The 13,965-nt window shown below is 45.2% G+C and overlaps 1 protein-coding gene across 1 annotated transcript in view; it reads right to left on the bottom strand.

Moving 5' to 3' along the window:
- The window catches only part of sgpp2 (sphingosine-1-phosphate phosphatase 2), a 66,702-nt gene extending 56,301 nt beyond the window's left edge, over positions 1-10,401 (bottom strand). The window contains exon 1 of the mRNA XM_038816980.1: positions 10,076-10,401. Coding sequence (XP_038672908.1) covers positions 10,076-10,357 — 282 coding nt within the window. The 5' untranslated portion in view covers positions 10,358-10,401. The remainder of the gene's footprint in view (positions 1-10,075) is intronic.
- Positions 10,402-13,965: the final 3,564 nt, after the last annotated feature.

Raw genomic sequence — 13,965 nt, 5'->3', positions numbered from 1 at the left:
TTTAACTTCCAGCAGCATCGAATCCATCCTCCATGAGGGCCTCTGTGCCTAACCTGTACCAAGCCTTACATCCATGTGGTGTGGCGCGTGGCCCATGGCCATGATCACAGCATACTCGGCCTCCACTATCACAGGGGCACCGATTTCCCACCACAAAACATTTTATACAGGAATTCACCTGGTGCACATGGGAGAAGTAGGAACACTCCTTCTCTCCCGGGTGTCTAACCCCCCCCCCCCCCCCCCCACCACCCCCCTCCCCCACCCCCACCCTCACCTTCACCTCCATCTGGTCCATAAATACCCAGTTGCTTCGCTATTCCCGACATGGGCAATCCATCTGAAGGCCTAACACACAGTTGAAAACACCCCCCATCATTAATTGTTGTGAATCCAGGTCCAGAATGGCCACCATGATGCACTATCAATTACGACGAGATGAGAGCAGAGAGTAATCGAGGCTTTATTAAGCAGAGATGTGTAGCCTCCTGCAGCTGCTGCCGAAATGGCTGCAGCTCGGTGAGCACACACATTTATACTCCACCTACTGGGCGGAGCCAGCAGGCAGGGATCTACCCCCATACCTGTAGAACAGGAGCCTTACCGTATTACATCTCGTATGTGATATATACAACAGTGGTAACTACCACATTCACCCCCTGTTAAAAAAAGAGTCCAGCAGGGGTGTTGAAAAAACTATTTACATGCATTTTAAGGTTAACATTTTAGAGAAAATTCACAAATTCAGCCGATCGGGTGTCTAGATCCTCCGTTGTGAGCGTCGCAGTCCTGGTGGCGATGCAGGCGCTGGCTCGGTCGCCGGTGACTCCGGGAGCATGCAGACCTCATCTTCATCCCCGGGGTGGGACCAAGGGGAGGACGGATCGTCCTGGAGCGGGGGCTGTGGTGAGGTGCGCTGGGGGGAGGAAGGGTGGTGCCGGGGCAGGGGGAGGGGGTGTGGGGAACGAGCTGGTGCCAGGTCCCTGAGGGAGACTGTGTCTTGGCGACCGTCGGGGTACACCACGTAGGTGTACTGGGGGTTTGCATGGAGTATCTGTACCCTCTCGACCAACGGGTCCGCCTTGTGGAGCTGCCTGTGCTTGCGGAAGAGACTGGGTCCTGGAGCTGCCAGCGATGTTGGGAGCGAAACCCCGGAGGTGGATTGTGGCAATAAAGGTTATTTATTTTATTGTGCTATCAAAAGCTTTCAGAATCTTAAAGATGGAAGACACCTATCAGATCACCCACCAGTCTTCTCTTCCTTAAAGAATGGGACACCAGCCTATTCATTCTTTTCCGATAGGTAAACATTCTCAGTTCTGGCATTATCTCGAGTGATGGTTTTATGATTTCTCAAGTGCCTGCACATCCTTTTCAAAATAAATAGTTTTATTCAGGACATTTTACAGTATGACTCTGACTCTGTGGGGTCCTTATCCTTCATCAGGAGGAGGAGGGAGATAGATGGCTTCCCCAACACCTCTGGGAGAGAACCCCGTGCCAGTGAAACATTGAACATCCCTAACATCAATGGGGCCAACTGATCTGCGAACCTCTTATAGAATTCATCGGAACCCATCCGGCCCTGGTGCCTTCCCCACCTGCAGCTTTTCTAAAGTAGTTCAAATTTCCTCCAGCCCCCACGGAGCTTCCAACTCCTCCCGTATTCATCTTTTCTGAGGGGTAAACCAATCCACCAACGCCACCCCCATCCCCTCCCCAGCTCACCTGCACAATCTCCATAGCCACTGATATTTCCCATTTTATAATATACACACCATTCATTCAACTTTATACACTTTTCATAATAGACAAACAAACCACCAACACACCCTTATGCCCCTTTTTGGGCAAAGCTCTCCCCCCCCCCCCCCCCCCCCCCCCCCCACGCCCTCGAATTGCTGACGACTACCAATTCTTGAAGAAGCAGATAAAGTCTCCATCTGGAATAAAAAACCCTCCTCTGACCCCCGAATGGCGTATTTAAATTTCTCCAGATGTAAGAATGGTCCCCCACACAGGTCGACGACCTAGGGCGCTCCAGTGTCCTCCACCCTTGTAGAATCCTTCTCCAGGTCGTTCAGGGAGACAAAGGCCACTATGTCAGCCCTTTTCCCCTCTTGCAGCTCGGGTTCACCTGATACCCCAAATATCGCCACTCAAGGACATGGCTCCACCTTTATTACCAAAATCGCAGACATCGTCTCAAAAAAAGACTTTCAGAATGTCCTCAATTTAGGGCAGGGCCAAAATATGTCCAAGTGGTTCGCCAGCCTCCTTGAACAATGCTCGCATCTGGCCTCCACCTCCGAAAAAAACCTACTCATGCACGTTTTGGTCATGTACGCTCTGTGCACCACTTTAAACTGTATTAGGCTCAGTCTCGCATATGAGGAGGTTGAGTTTATCCTGTGTAGGGCCTCATTCCACATTCCCCACTCTTCCTCCCATTTTTCATCTCCCCCAGCTTGGCCCTCTCCCTCCCCATCACTGCCCATAAATACGAGAGACCTTTCCTTCCCCTCTCTCATCCAAAGACACTACCTTATCCATCTGAGAGGGGGGTAGCAACCAAGGAAAAGTAGAATGCGCCTTCCGAACTAAGTCCCTCACCAGTAAATACCTGAACCCATTCTCCCCACTGGAAGCTGCAACTTTTCCACCAGTTCCTCTAGACACACAAACCTATCCTCCACAAATAAATCCGTAAACCTTTCTACCCCTTCTCATTCCCAGACCATGTATGTTGAGCGCAGTCCTGCCAGGATAAATCCATGGTTTCCATATATTGGCACCCTTAACGACATCGACTCCAGCTTAAAATGTTGCCTAAACTGGTTCCATACCATTAAGAAGACGACTACCATTGGGCTTGTATGGCCGGCGAGAATGGAAGTGAAGCCATTACCAATGCCCTCAAATGAAACCTTGTACACAATCCTCTTCCATCTGCCTCTAAACCAACCCTTCCTCCACAACCCACCTCCAAACCTTCTCGATATTCGTCGCTCAGTGGTAGTTCATCAAATTTGCAACGCTAACCACCCTGACTGCCTATCTCTCTGCAAAAACGAACTCCGAACCTGTGGTGTCTTGCCCAACTGTACAAAGGTTGAAATCAGCTTATTAATCTTCACAAAAAAAGATTGTGGTAAAAAGATTGGGGGACTCCGAGATATAAATAAAAATTTTGGGAGGGCCATCATTTTCACCGTTTGAACCCTCCCTGGTCACGATAATGGAAGAGCATCCCACTGTTACAAATCCCCCTTCACTCCTTCTACCAGTCCAGGCAAATTTAGCTCATGCAACAATGCCCAATCGTGAGCCACCTGTATTCCCAAATATCTGACCTCGCCAGCTGAAATGGCAATTTCTCCAATCCCATTCCCAATCCCAATCTCACAGGGAACACCTCAATTTTCCCCACATTGAGTTTATAAGCCAAAAAGGAGCCAAACTTACTGTACACCGTCATAATCTTTCCTTCATTGGAGAGAGGGTCTGTTACATACAACAGCAAGTTCTCTGTGTTAGTGACACTCGGATCTCTATACCTCCCTTTTCCATACCCTTCCACTCTATTGCCGACCTCAGTGCAATATCCAGCGGGTCAATTGTCAATGTAAAAAGTAACGGGGAAAGTGAACATCCCTGTCTTGTTCCCCTATACAGTCAAAAATACTCTGAGATTAATGCATTGGTGTGAACACTAAGAGTGGGGCCTTATGCAATAATATGATCCAAGAAATGACCTAGGTCCAAACCCAAACCGGCGCTGTGCCTCCAAGAGATACTCCCATTCTACCTAGTGCAACGCTTTCTCTGTGTCCATGGAAATTATTAGTCCTAAGGGATTGGGGCATGACCTGACCCGTCTGGGAACAAGCACACAATTAAAGTCCCCCACATAGTCAGCCAATGGGAATCCAGGTCTGGAACGGCCACCAGCATCCTCTTGATAAACTCTATATCCTCCCAATTTGGTGGGTTCAACAAAACCACAGGAACCGTCCAGCCTCTCACTCACTATCACGTATTTCCCCCCCCCCCTCCCCTCATCCACCATTATGTTACCCACCAAAAGGCCACCCTCTTGTTAATAAGCACCATGGTTCCACTCACGTCAAGACTAATGGACTACTTGTCCCACCTCATTTACTTTCTCGACCTCGTTTGAATCCTAATCTTCAGCTGCGTCTCCTGTAAGAAAATCACATCCGCCTTCAAGTTCTTCAAATGGGCGAATGTCTGAGACCTTTTAATTGGCCCATTTAATCCCCTCCCATTCCATATGACCAGTGTGGGCAGGGGTCCTCCAGCGCCCCACCCCTCCAGTCAGCCAAAACCTAGTCATAAAGGAATTCACCCAGATTCGAGGCTCACCCAAGATGGCCACCGTCACCTCTCTACACCCTATAGCTCTACAAAGGTATCTTCACTGTCAGCAGCCCACCCTCCCCAAAACTCTACCCTTCCCCAGCCCACCCCTGACATCACACCTATCGCCCTCCAGCCCCCCCCCCCCCCCCCCCCCCCCCCCCATTCCAAACAAAAGTGTCTGTACATACTTTATGTAACAGGGAGAACAGAACTGTTCACAGTACTCCAATTCGGTCTAACCAAGGTTCTGTACAAGTTTTCTGCCTTTTCGACTCTATCCCTATAGAAATGAACACCACGGCATTGCTTTTTTTAATAACAGTATTAATCTGGGCCACAGAAGAATATCTGAACTCCCCAGATATTTCTGTTCCTTTATGCCATTGGACAATTTTTCCTGAGGAATATGTGGCCTTCCATTCTTCCTCCCAAAATGTACCACTTTAACCATTTTGATGTTAATTTGCCAATTACATGCCCACTTTGCAAGTTTATTAATGTCTAGCAGAATTTTCTTGCAGTCCTCACCTACATCACCCATAGTCCTCAAATTGGGAGTCATTTGCAAGTTCTTATCATAGAATCATAGAATGATTTCAGTACAGAAAGAAGCCATTCAGCCTCTGCTTCTCTACTTTCCCACATAGTGCTGCAAATTTTAAAATTTGTGCTTTCAATTCCTGAGTCCCAACTACTTATGTAAAGTGTGGACACAGCACCAATGATTATGGAACACCACTTCCCACCCTTTTCTCAGACCTATATATAGTTGAATTTTAATATATAATACTTCCCATTCTCTCTAATCTTACCAAAGCTCTCCATACCCCTGCATTTAAGAAAGAAATGATAATGTCTCAACTTGTAGTGATAGAAATGCAAAGTCCATTTACACAATTTGCACATGCTTTGTTGAGAGTTTTGGTTATTATCTCCTTAAGTATACATAATGCCGGATGCCTCTTATAAGTCAGGGAACTTCCCCGGATATCTGAAGTAAATCACTCTGTAGAGTTAATGGATGAGTTTCTGCCATGACACAGACAGGTGCACTTAAGCAGCTAAAGCAAGCAATTTAAATAGATCCAAAGACATGCATCATTTTAATATGAACATTGAACTCTATGAACATGTACAGATGCACTGTAGGCTTGTAAATCAAATGAGGAAGTCTGTGTATGTTGTAGGTAATAGTGATCCAGTACCCTTCCAAATCTACATCTTACTCTACAATCTGTCCATGCCCAAGAAATGTGATATCCCAATCTTAAACTAATTATAGCCCTTTATTAATCAACAGCTTCCTCTCAGAATGAGCTACAGACCTTACATTAGGTTGTCAGCCTTGGTTCAGTTTGAGTACTTCTGCTTCTCAGTCAGCAGTCACAGGTTCAAACCCTACTCAGGAATAATAAGGAGGGATTGCTGAGAGTAAACAAAGGCTCTTTGCAACCTCTGAGGTGCATGTAAAAGATTCTGTGGCACGATTTGAAAAAGAGCAAGGAACATCTTCTGGACACTCATCTGTCAGCCAACACTATTAAAATCGACGATCTAGTCATTTACATCAGTGCATCTCAAACTATCTGATGTGGCGGACCGGCAGTTTTTTTTTTCAATGTGCCAGGGACCGGTGAGCGAAACAAGCCAATCCAGGATTACTGTCTCTTTCTTTTCTGGAAACACTCCAAGTACCGGCAGACGATGGCTCGCGTACCGGCACCTGTACGCGTACCACACTTTGAGAAGCACTGATTTACATCATTGTTATTTGTGGAAGCTTGCTGTGCCAAATTACTATCTCCAAGTCTTTTCTGTCAAAAAGATAATTCTGTCTAAAGTTTGGACATAGAAAATTGCCCCTTTAATTGGAAAAAAATAATTAAAAAAAAAAAAAAATTACACTGAGCCACACAAGAGAATATCAGGGCAGATGGCCTAAAGCTTGGTAGGTTTTAAAGAGAGCCTTAAAGGAAGAAAGAGAGGTGAGGCAGGGGATTCCAGAGCTTGGGAACCAGGTAACTGAATGCACGCTGACCAATAATGGGGCAATTCAAATCAGGGTGCTAAAGAGGTCAGAATTAGAAGAGCGCAGATATCTCTGAGAATTGTGGGGTTGGGGAGTACTCACATAGAGTAAGGCCATGGAAGGATTTGAAACGTGGGTGAGAATTCTACAATCAAAATTGACCAAGAACCAATGTAGGTCAGGAAGGACAGAGACAATGGTGAATGGAACTTAGGCAATTTGAGTAAGGACATGGGCAGCAGATCTTTGCATGGCCTCAAGTTTACATTGGAATAGTGAAGTCTAGAGGTAACAAAGTCAAGGATGAGGGTTTCTACAGTAGATAGGCTGAGGCAGGGTTCGGGGTCATTACCAAGGTGAAAATCTGCTGTCAGATATGGAGTGGATATGTAGTCTGCAACCCATCTAAGTGCCAAACATGACACCAAGGTTGTGAGCAGTCCAGCTCAGCCTGAGACTGTAACCAGGGAGAAGGATGAAATCAGTGACTAGGGAATGGTGGCCACAATGGAAAACTCCATTGGCCAGATGCGGGAACGGAGAATCCGCTGTCGGTGGGGCCCATCGCGTCGGAAAACGTGGCTGGCAGACTGGAGAATCCCGCCCTTAGTCTTTTCAATATTTAGTTGGAGGAATTTCCTGTTCATTCAATATTGGATGTCTGGGAATAAGTTTGATAATTAAAGGTGTGAAAGACAAAGCTGCAACATTGTTAAATTTCATGAAATGGCTTTTGACTGTTATTTATAACTATTGAGAGACACTGATGAAACTCTGATGTCCTAATCACTTGTAGAGTGTGCAACATTGAATTTGACATCCTCTGGTCCATGCCAGCTTCAGAATATTTGATCATGTCCTTCCCCCTTTTTAACTCCTTGTCCTTCATATAATTCCCCCCCCCCCCCCCTTCCAAATAAAAAGCAAGGTCCCGGCCCAGAGCTCTATCCATATTGGCCTGCAACTGACTGTCAGGGGATTCCGCTTGATTCATCTACTTTTCCCCCCAGCTTTCTCACAAAGTTAGAATCAGGAGAAATCTATACTTTAGTCAACACCTTCTGATGTCCCAGCTGACATTTCAAACTTTCCACATGTAATTGTCAAGACCACAGATTTATTTTTTGAGGAGAACATGGACAGAGTGATCGGAAGTCAATCCCCCAAATAACTAAATAACAAAAGCAAATTTGGCTTACTCAGTCACCTTAAATCAGGCATCGTCTGTCAGGTGTACAATTATGTGTCTACCATTCTTGTTCAATGACACAATGTGTGGTACACCAGCCCAATGTCATATCAATAAATTAAATCGAGGCTGGCATTCTAAGAGATGTGAAAATAATTTATTTTCTTCTTTCTTATAAATTTTGAGTACCCAATTCTTTTTTTTCCCAATTAAGCGGCAAGTTGGCACTTACCCTGCACATACTTTTCGGTTGTGGGTGTGAGACCCATGCAGACACAGGGAGAATGTGCAAACTCCACAATTTACATTTATAGTTACATTTTTTAAATCCTTCATGGGACATGGGCATTGCAGGCTGTGTCTGCATTTATTGCCTATCCCTAATTACCCTTGAGGGGGCAGTTAAGAGTCAACAGCATTGCTGTGGGTCTGGAGTCACACGTAGGCTGGTAAGGTAAGGATGACAGATTTCCTTCCCTAAAGGACATTAATGAGCCAGATGGGTTTTTACAACAATCGGCTACAGTTTCATGGTCATCATTAGACTTATGATTCCAGATTTTTATTGAATTCAAATTTCACCATCTGCAGTGGCAGGATTCGAACACAGATCCCCAGAGCATTACTCTGGGCTTCTGGTTTATTAGTCCCATGACAATACCACTACGTCACTGGCTCCACTTGCTAGTGTTGGAAGGTTTAAGCCTAAAAATATTCTGGGGCCCGTGGGAACTTGGCAGCAAAGGAGCCTTGTTTCAATGTCCTATCAAAACTCTGGCTGGAGATCAATGGAGCCCCCTTGAGGTGGCGTAATTAGCCATTTACTCTTATTATTTATTAATTCCATCATCTGAAGGAAACCACTGCCAGTGATGCTGAACTCCTTCTTTACTGCACATGGATGTCAGCACAGATAGATTTCAGGTTTTGAATATGTTGAATCCACAACCTTTCATAGAGTTTACAGTGCAGAAGGAGGTCATTCGGTCCATCGGGTCTGTACTGGCTCTTGGAAAGAGCTTCCTAACCAAGCCCACACTTCCACCCTATCCCCATAACCTAGTAACCCCACCCAACACTAAGGGCAATTTTGGACTCTAAGGACAATTTATCACGGCCAATCCACCTAACCTGCACATCTTTGGACTGTGGGAGGAAACCAGAGCACCCGGAGGAAACCCATGCACACACGGGGAGAATGCGCAGACTCCGCAGATAGTGACCCAAGCCGGGAATTGAACCTGGGACCCTGGAGCTGTGAAGCAATTGTGCTAACCACTATGCTACCATGCTACTTTCATAGCACACAATTGAGGAAGTGGCACTGAATCTTTATATAACGCCAGTTCAGTCTCAATGGCAGAACAGTATTGTGTCCAGTTCTGGACCCCACACTTTAGGAAGATGTGAAGACTTTAGATAGGGTGCAGAAAAGATTTATCAGAATGGTTCCAGGAGCGAGCGGTAACTTCAGTTTGGTGAATAGATTGGAGAAGTGTGGGTTGTTCTCCTTAGGGAAGAGAAGGTTGAGAGAAGAGATGCTCAAAATCATTGGGGGGGGGGGGGGGGGGGGGGGTTGGACAGAGCAGATAGAACTGTTCCTATTGGCGGACACCAGTTTCATACATTGTTTTGGAATGCTCCTGTGAAGCGTCTTGCCATGTTTTATTACTTAAAGGCACGATATAAATTGAGGTTTCTCTTGGAGGTATATTCAGTTGGAGCTTGTGAAAGTGAGTTGGGAGTAAGCAGCTGAAGAGAAAGGAAAAACTACAATTACCGGTGTGGGACCATCGAAGTTCCTCTTGTGGACTTGTGGAGAGCCAACACGGACACTCGGCCCAATGGCCTCCTGTTACTGTAATCATTCTATGATTTGTTAACTGGCCCAGGTTTGGTGCTCATTTATAGTCAATGGCTAGGATATCGAGCCTTCTGCCCAAGTCAGGCAAACACTGCCGTGTAAAATCTTTACAATATAATATTTAATAGATACATATATTTTTTATTCCATAAGCTGACATTTTATTAAGTTGTATTTGAGCTCATTGTCACATATATCTGGTTCTATACAAACACCTTGGCAGGTGCCTTTAGTGACAGCGCCCCAATATGAAGAAGCTGGTGAGCTGATTTGGCTTGCGGGAGCTACAGTTGTTTTTCTCGCCATCAACAGTCCCCTGGTTTGTTCCAGTCGACTCCTCCCCACGACAACCCTGCTTCCTCTGCTAGTAAAGCTGGCTAACTGGAAGGAGCTGTTCTACCGGCTTAAGAATGTCCCAATATCCCAACTAGTACGCCTTCTTGTCAAACAAATGCCTATCTTATTATTGGCTACTTGGTGCAAAGTCCAGAGCGAACGTTTTGAAACAGCTGGGTGGAGGGAAACGGGGAAGCTCGTTCAAAACAGATCAATTACAGGGAGGAAAGAGCGAGTGACAGGCAGAGACGGTCACGGTTGGCACATTTCTCACCTTTGCTGCACATTCGCCTACACCATGCGGGTCCTTTCTGTCCTGCACATAGAGATGAGGATGGGACCCATTGATCTTGCATCTCCGCTCTCCATTCGGGCGTTCACTGCTCCCGGCGACTCCAGCTCTCTCCGCCAGCCCTTGGCTCCCACTGGCGTTGCCAGGAGCGTTGCTACAGCCGGCGCCAAGTCGCTCCTCAATTTGGATAAATAAACCACAGCATCTCTGGAAACTGGCAACAAGGTGAGGATCCTGCAGGGACTGGAGGACAGAATTTATCATTTCTTTTCCCTCCCCCCCCCCCCTCCAAAAAAATCCCCTCTCTCCAACCTCAGGTCCGGGAGATCAGTGGAAAGGGGGAACTCTGCACTGCTTGCGGTGGCACCTCACGTGGTGAGGTTCAGCTGTACCTGCCAGTCGAACAAACAGGTTTTTTTTGCTCTCCTAATAAACGAGGAAGTAACATGCAACTTTCGTTTAGCTCAGCTGCAGTCCTAGTGTCCACAGAGTTTGGCAGGAATTCCTGCTATGTGGGCTATTTTAAAAAACGCTATCCTATTACTTGTCTTGTGGCAGGTTGTGGTGGAGTAATAATGATACATAATGTAGGATGTGCTACCTCCTGAATGTGGAATCTGTTGCCACATGAAGTAGTTACACTCAGATACAACATAGATGTTGTTATGGAGGAGCTTGGTAAGTACATGAGATAGAAAGGAATAAAAGGTTATGCTGATAGGGCGATATGTAAGCCAGGTGAGATGAAGCTCCTGTGGAGCATCAGTACATAGACCAACTGGTTCCTGTGCTGCACATTTTATGTAATTCCTTTGTAACCTGCAAGGAAATAAAAAATTGATTACCTCGGTTGAAATTGCATTAGCGTAAGTGCAATTCAGTTCAAAACATGTTGCTCAAGGGAGGGAGCTTGTCATCTCTTATTGGCTACCAGTGTGCTTGCTGCCAATGTTTTTCCCCCTAGAGACAACATTAATCTATGTCCCTGTAGTCATACATATGTAATAAACATGGTGTGTAATGCATCTGTGGGTGGAGAGGTCTGAAACAATTTCCTTAGGTGGTGTATGTTAGCATATTAAACCTGGGAGCGTGGTTTCCTGTGTGTATTATTTCTAATAAAATATAAAAGTGCTCTAAATGATTGAATTGCTTTATGCTTTGGCTAGATATCAGAAATCCTCCCACTGGTGGGTAGAATTGCCCAAATAAACAACAATTAGTAACATGTCCCAAGGTACATGGGTGAACAAAATTTAACGCTGAATCCCATGAGATGTTGGGCAAGTTTTGGTTCCTGCAATGGAGGGCCCCCACCCACTCTCACTTGGAGCACTGGTGGTAGCGACATATATGGATTGAGGACAGGGGAGAGAGGACATCACTGCAGGAGCAATGAGAGACCTATGAGCTACCACTAAATTCCAGTGGGCCCAGAGATAATTGGTGTCAAGTCTCAAGTCATCAGTGAGGTTCTTAGAATCTGCCATCAACGTGCGGAATTCCCATGACTTTATTGGCGGCAATTTTCCCAACACTCGGAATCAGATGGGGATGCTCCTGGCCCACCCGCTGTCACGCCCATTATGAAGGACTGAATTAAATTTTGCCCATTAAGGCAGATGGCCAAAAGATTGGCTAAAGAGCTAAGTTTTAAGAAGTATCTGAAAGGAAGAAAGAGAGGTACAGGTGCTGTACTGTTCTGTGTTCTATGTTTAGGAAGGGAACTCTAGAGCTAGGGGGCCCAGAAATGAGGCAGTGATAAAAATTGGTGATTTACAAAAGGCCAGAAATGGAGGACTGCATTTGGAGGGTTGTGATGCCTGGAGATGACTAAGAGATGAAACCATGGAGGGATTTGAAAACCAAAATGAGAATTTTGGCAGTGAGGCGCTGCTCGTGCTATTGGATTAGAAATAGACAGCCTTAATGATGATATGGATATGTGTCAGAAATGATCTCAGGGTTAAATATGAACTGAGCTTGTGAATAGTCTAGTTCCACCTCAGACAGTCACCAGGGAGAGATTTGGAGTTGGTGTCTAAAAAACTGAGTTTCTGGCTGGAATCAAAGGCAATGATTTTGACCTTCCCAATATTTAGTTCGTGAAAACTGTTGCTCATCAAAAATTGAACGTTAGCAAGCAGTCTGATAATTTAGACTTCATGAAATGGCTTTTGACTGTTATTTATAACTACTGAGAGACACTGATGAAACTCTGATGTCCTAATCACTTGTAGAGTGTGCAACATTGAATCTGACATCCTCTGGTCCATGCCAGCTTCAAAATATTTGATCATGTCCTTCCCCCTTTTTAACTCCTTGTCCTTCATATAATTCCCCCCCCCCAAAAAAAAAGCATGGTCCCGGCTCAGAGCTCTATCCATATTGGCCTGTAACTGACTGTCAGGGGATTCAGCTTGATTCATCCATTTTCTCCCCCAGCTTTCTTACAAAGTTAGAATCGGGAGAAATCTATACTTTAGTCAACACCTTCTGATGTCCCAGCTGACATTTCAGACTTTCCACATGTAATTGTCAAGACCACAGATTTATTTTTTGAGGAGAACATGGACAGAGTGATCGGAAGTCAATCCCCCAAATAACTAAATAACAAAAGCAAATTTGTCTTGCTCAGTCACCTTAAATCAGGCATTGTCTGTCAGGTGTACAATTCTGTGTCTACCATTCTTGTTCAATGACACAATGTGTGGTACACCAGCCCAATGTCATATCAATAAATTAAATCAAGGCTGGCATTCTAAGAGATGTGAAAATAATTTATTTTCTTCTTTCTTATAAATTTTGAGTATCCAATTCTTTTTTTTCCAATTAAGCGGCAATTTGGCGTGGCCAATTCACCTACCCTGCACATACTTTCCGGTTGTTCCCAATATTTAGTTAGTGAAAACTGATGCTCATCAAAAATTGAACGTTAGCAAGCAGTCTGACAATTTAGAAACAGTGATGGAATCAAGGGAGAGGTGGTGAGTTAATGATAATCTTTATTATTGTCACACGTAGGCTTACAATGTGCAATGAAGTTACTGTGGAAACCCCCAGTCGCTACACTCCAGTGCCTGTTTGGGTACAATGAGGGAGAATTCAGAATGTCTAAATTACCTAACAAGCTCACCTTTTGGGACTTGTGGGAGGAAATCGGAGCACAAGGAGGAAACCCACGCAGACAGGGGGAGAATGTGCAGACTCCGGAGTCAGACAGTGGCCCAAGCCGATAATCAAACCTGGGACCCTGGCGCTGTGAAGCAATAGTGCTAAACACTGTGCTGCCGTGAGCTGGGCATCATGAATGTTTGTGTGGAAATGTTGTGTTTTGGGATAATATGAGAGAGCTAAGGATAGATCATTGGGGAACACCAGTGCTGACCATCGTAGGTTATTCTTTACCTATGATTGGATAAATAAAAATGAAACCAGGTGAATTCCGTTCCACCCAGCTGGAGACGTGTTGGAAGAGGATGGTGTGGTCAATCATTTTGAAAGCTACAAATAGGTTGAAAAACGAGGAGGCACAGTTTACCATGGTCGCAGTCATAAAGGGTACCCTTTGAGGCCTTGAGAAGAGTAGTTTTGGTGGAAGTGTAATTGGAAAGGTATAAAGTTGCTGAAAAAAGTAGGAATAGCTTTGAGAGACAACAGCATATTCAAGGACTTTAGAGAGGAAAGCGAGGTCAGTATTTTGGCAGTAGTAGTTTTGTGATCAGAAGCTTGAAGTCAACAGCAGATTAGAAGGAGAGGGGACAATATCTAAGGAGAGTGAATCATTAACATTATCAGCTAACATGGGCATAAGGAAAAGGAGTTCAGCATTCAACATTTAATGGAGCTAGGGTGGAAGGAGCAGACCTGGA

Source organism: Scyliorhinus canicula, chromosome 13 (genome assembly GCF_902713615.1).
Source record: "Scyliorhinus canicula chromosome 13, sScyCan1.1, whole genome shotgun sequence".
NCBI classification, from domain to species: Eukaryota; Metazoa; Chordata; class Chondrichthyes; order Carcharhiniformes; family Scyliorhinidae; genus Scyliorhinus; species Scyliorhinus canicula.
Note: the sequence above shows the minus strand (reverse complement) of the source record. Positions and strands in the feature narration are given on the sequence as shown.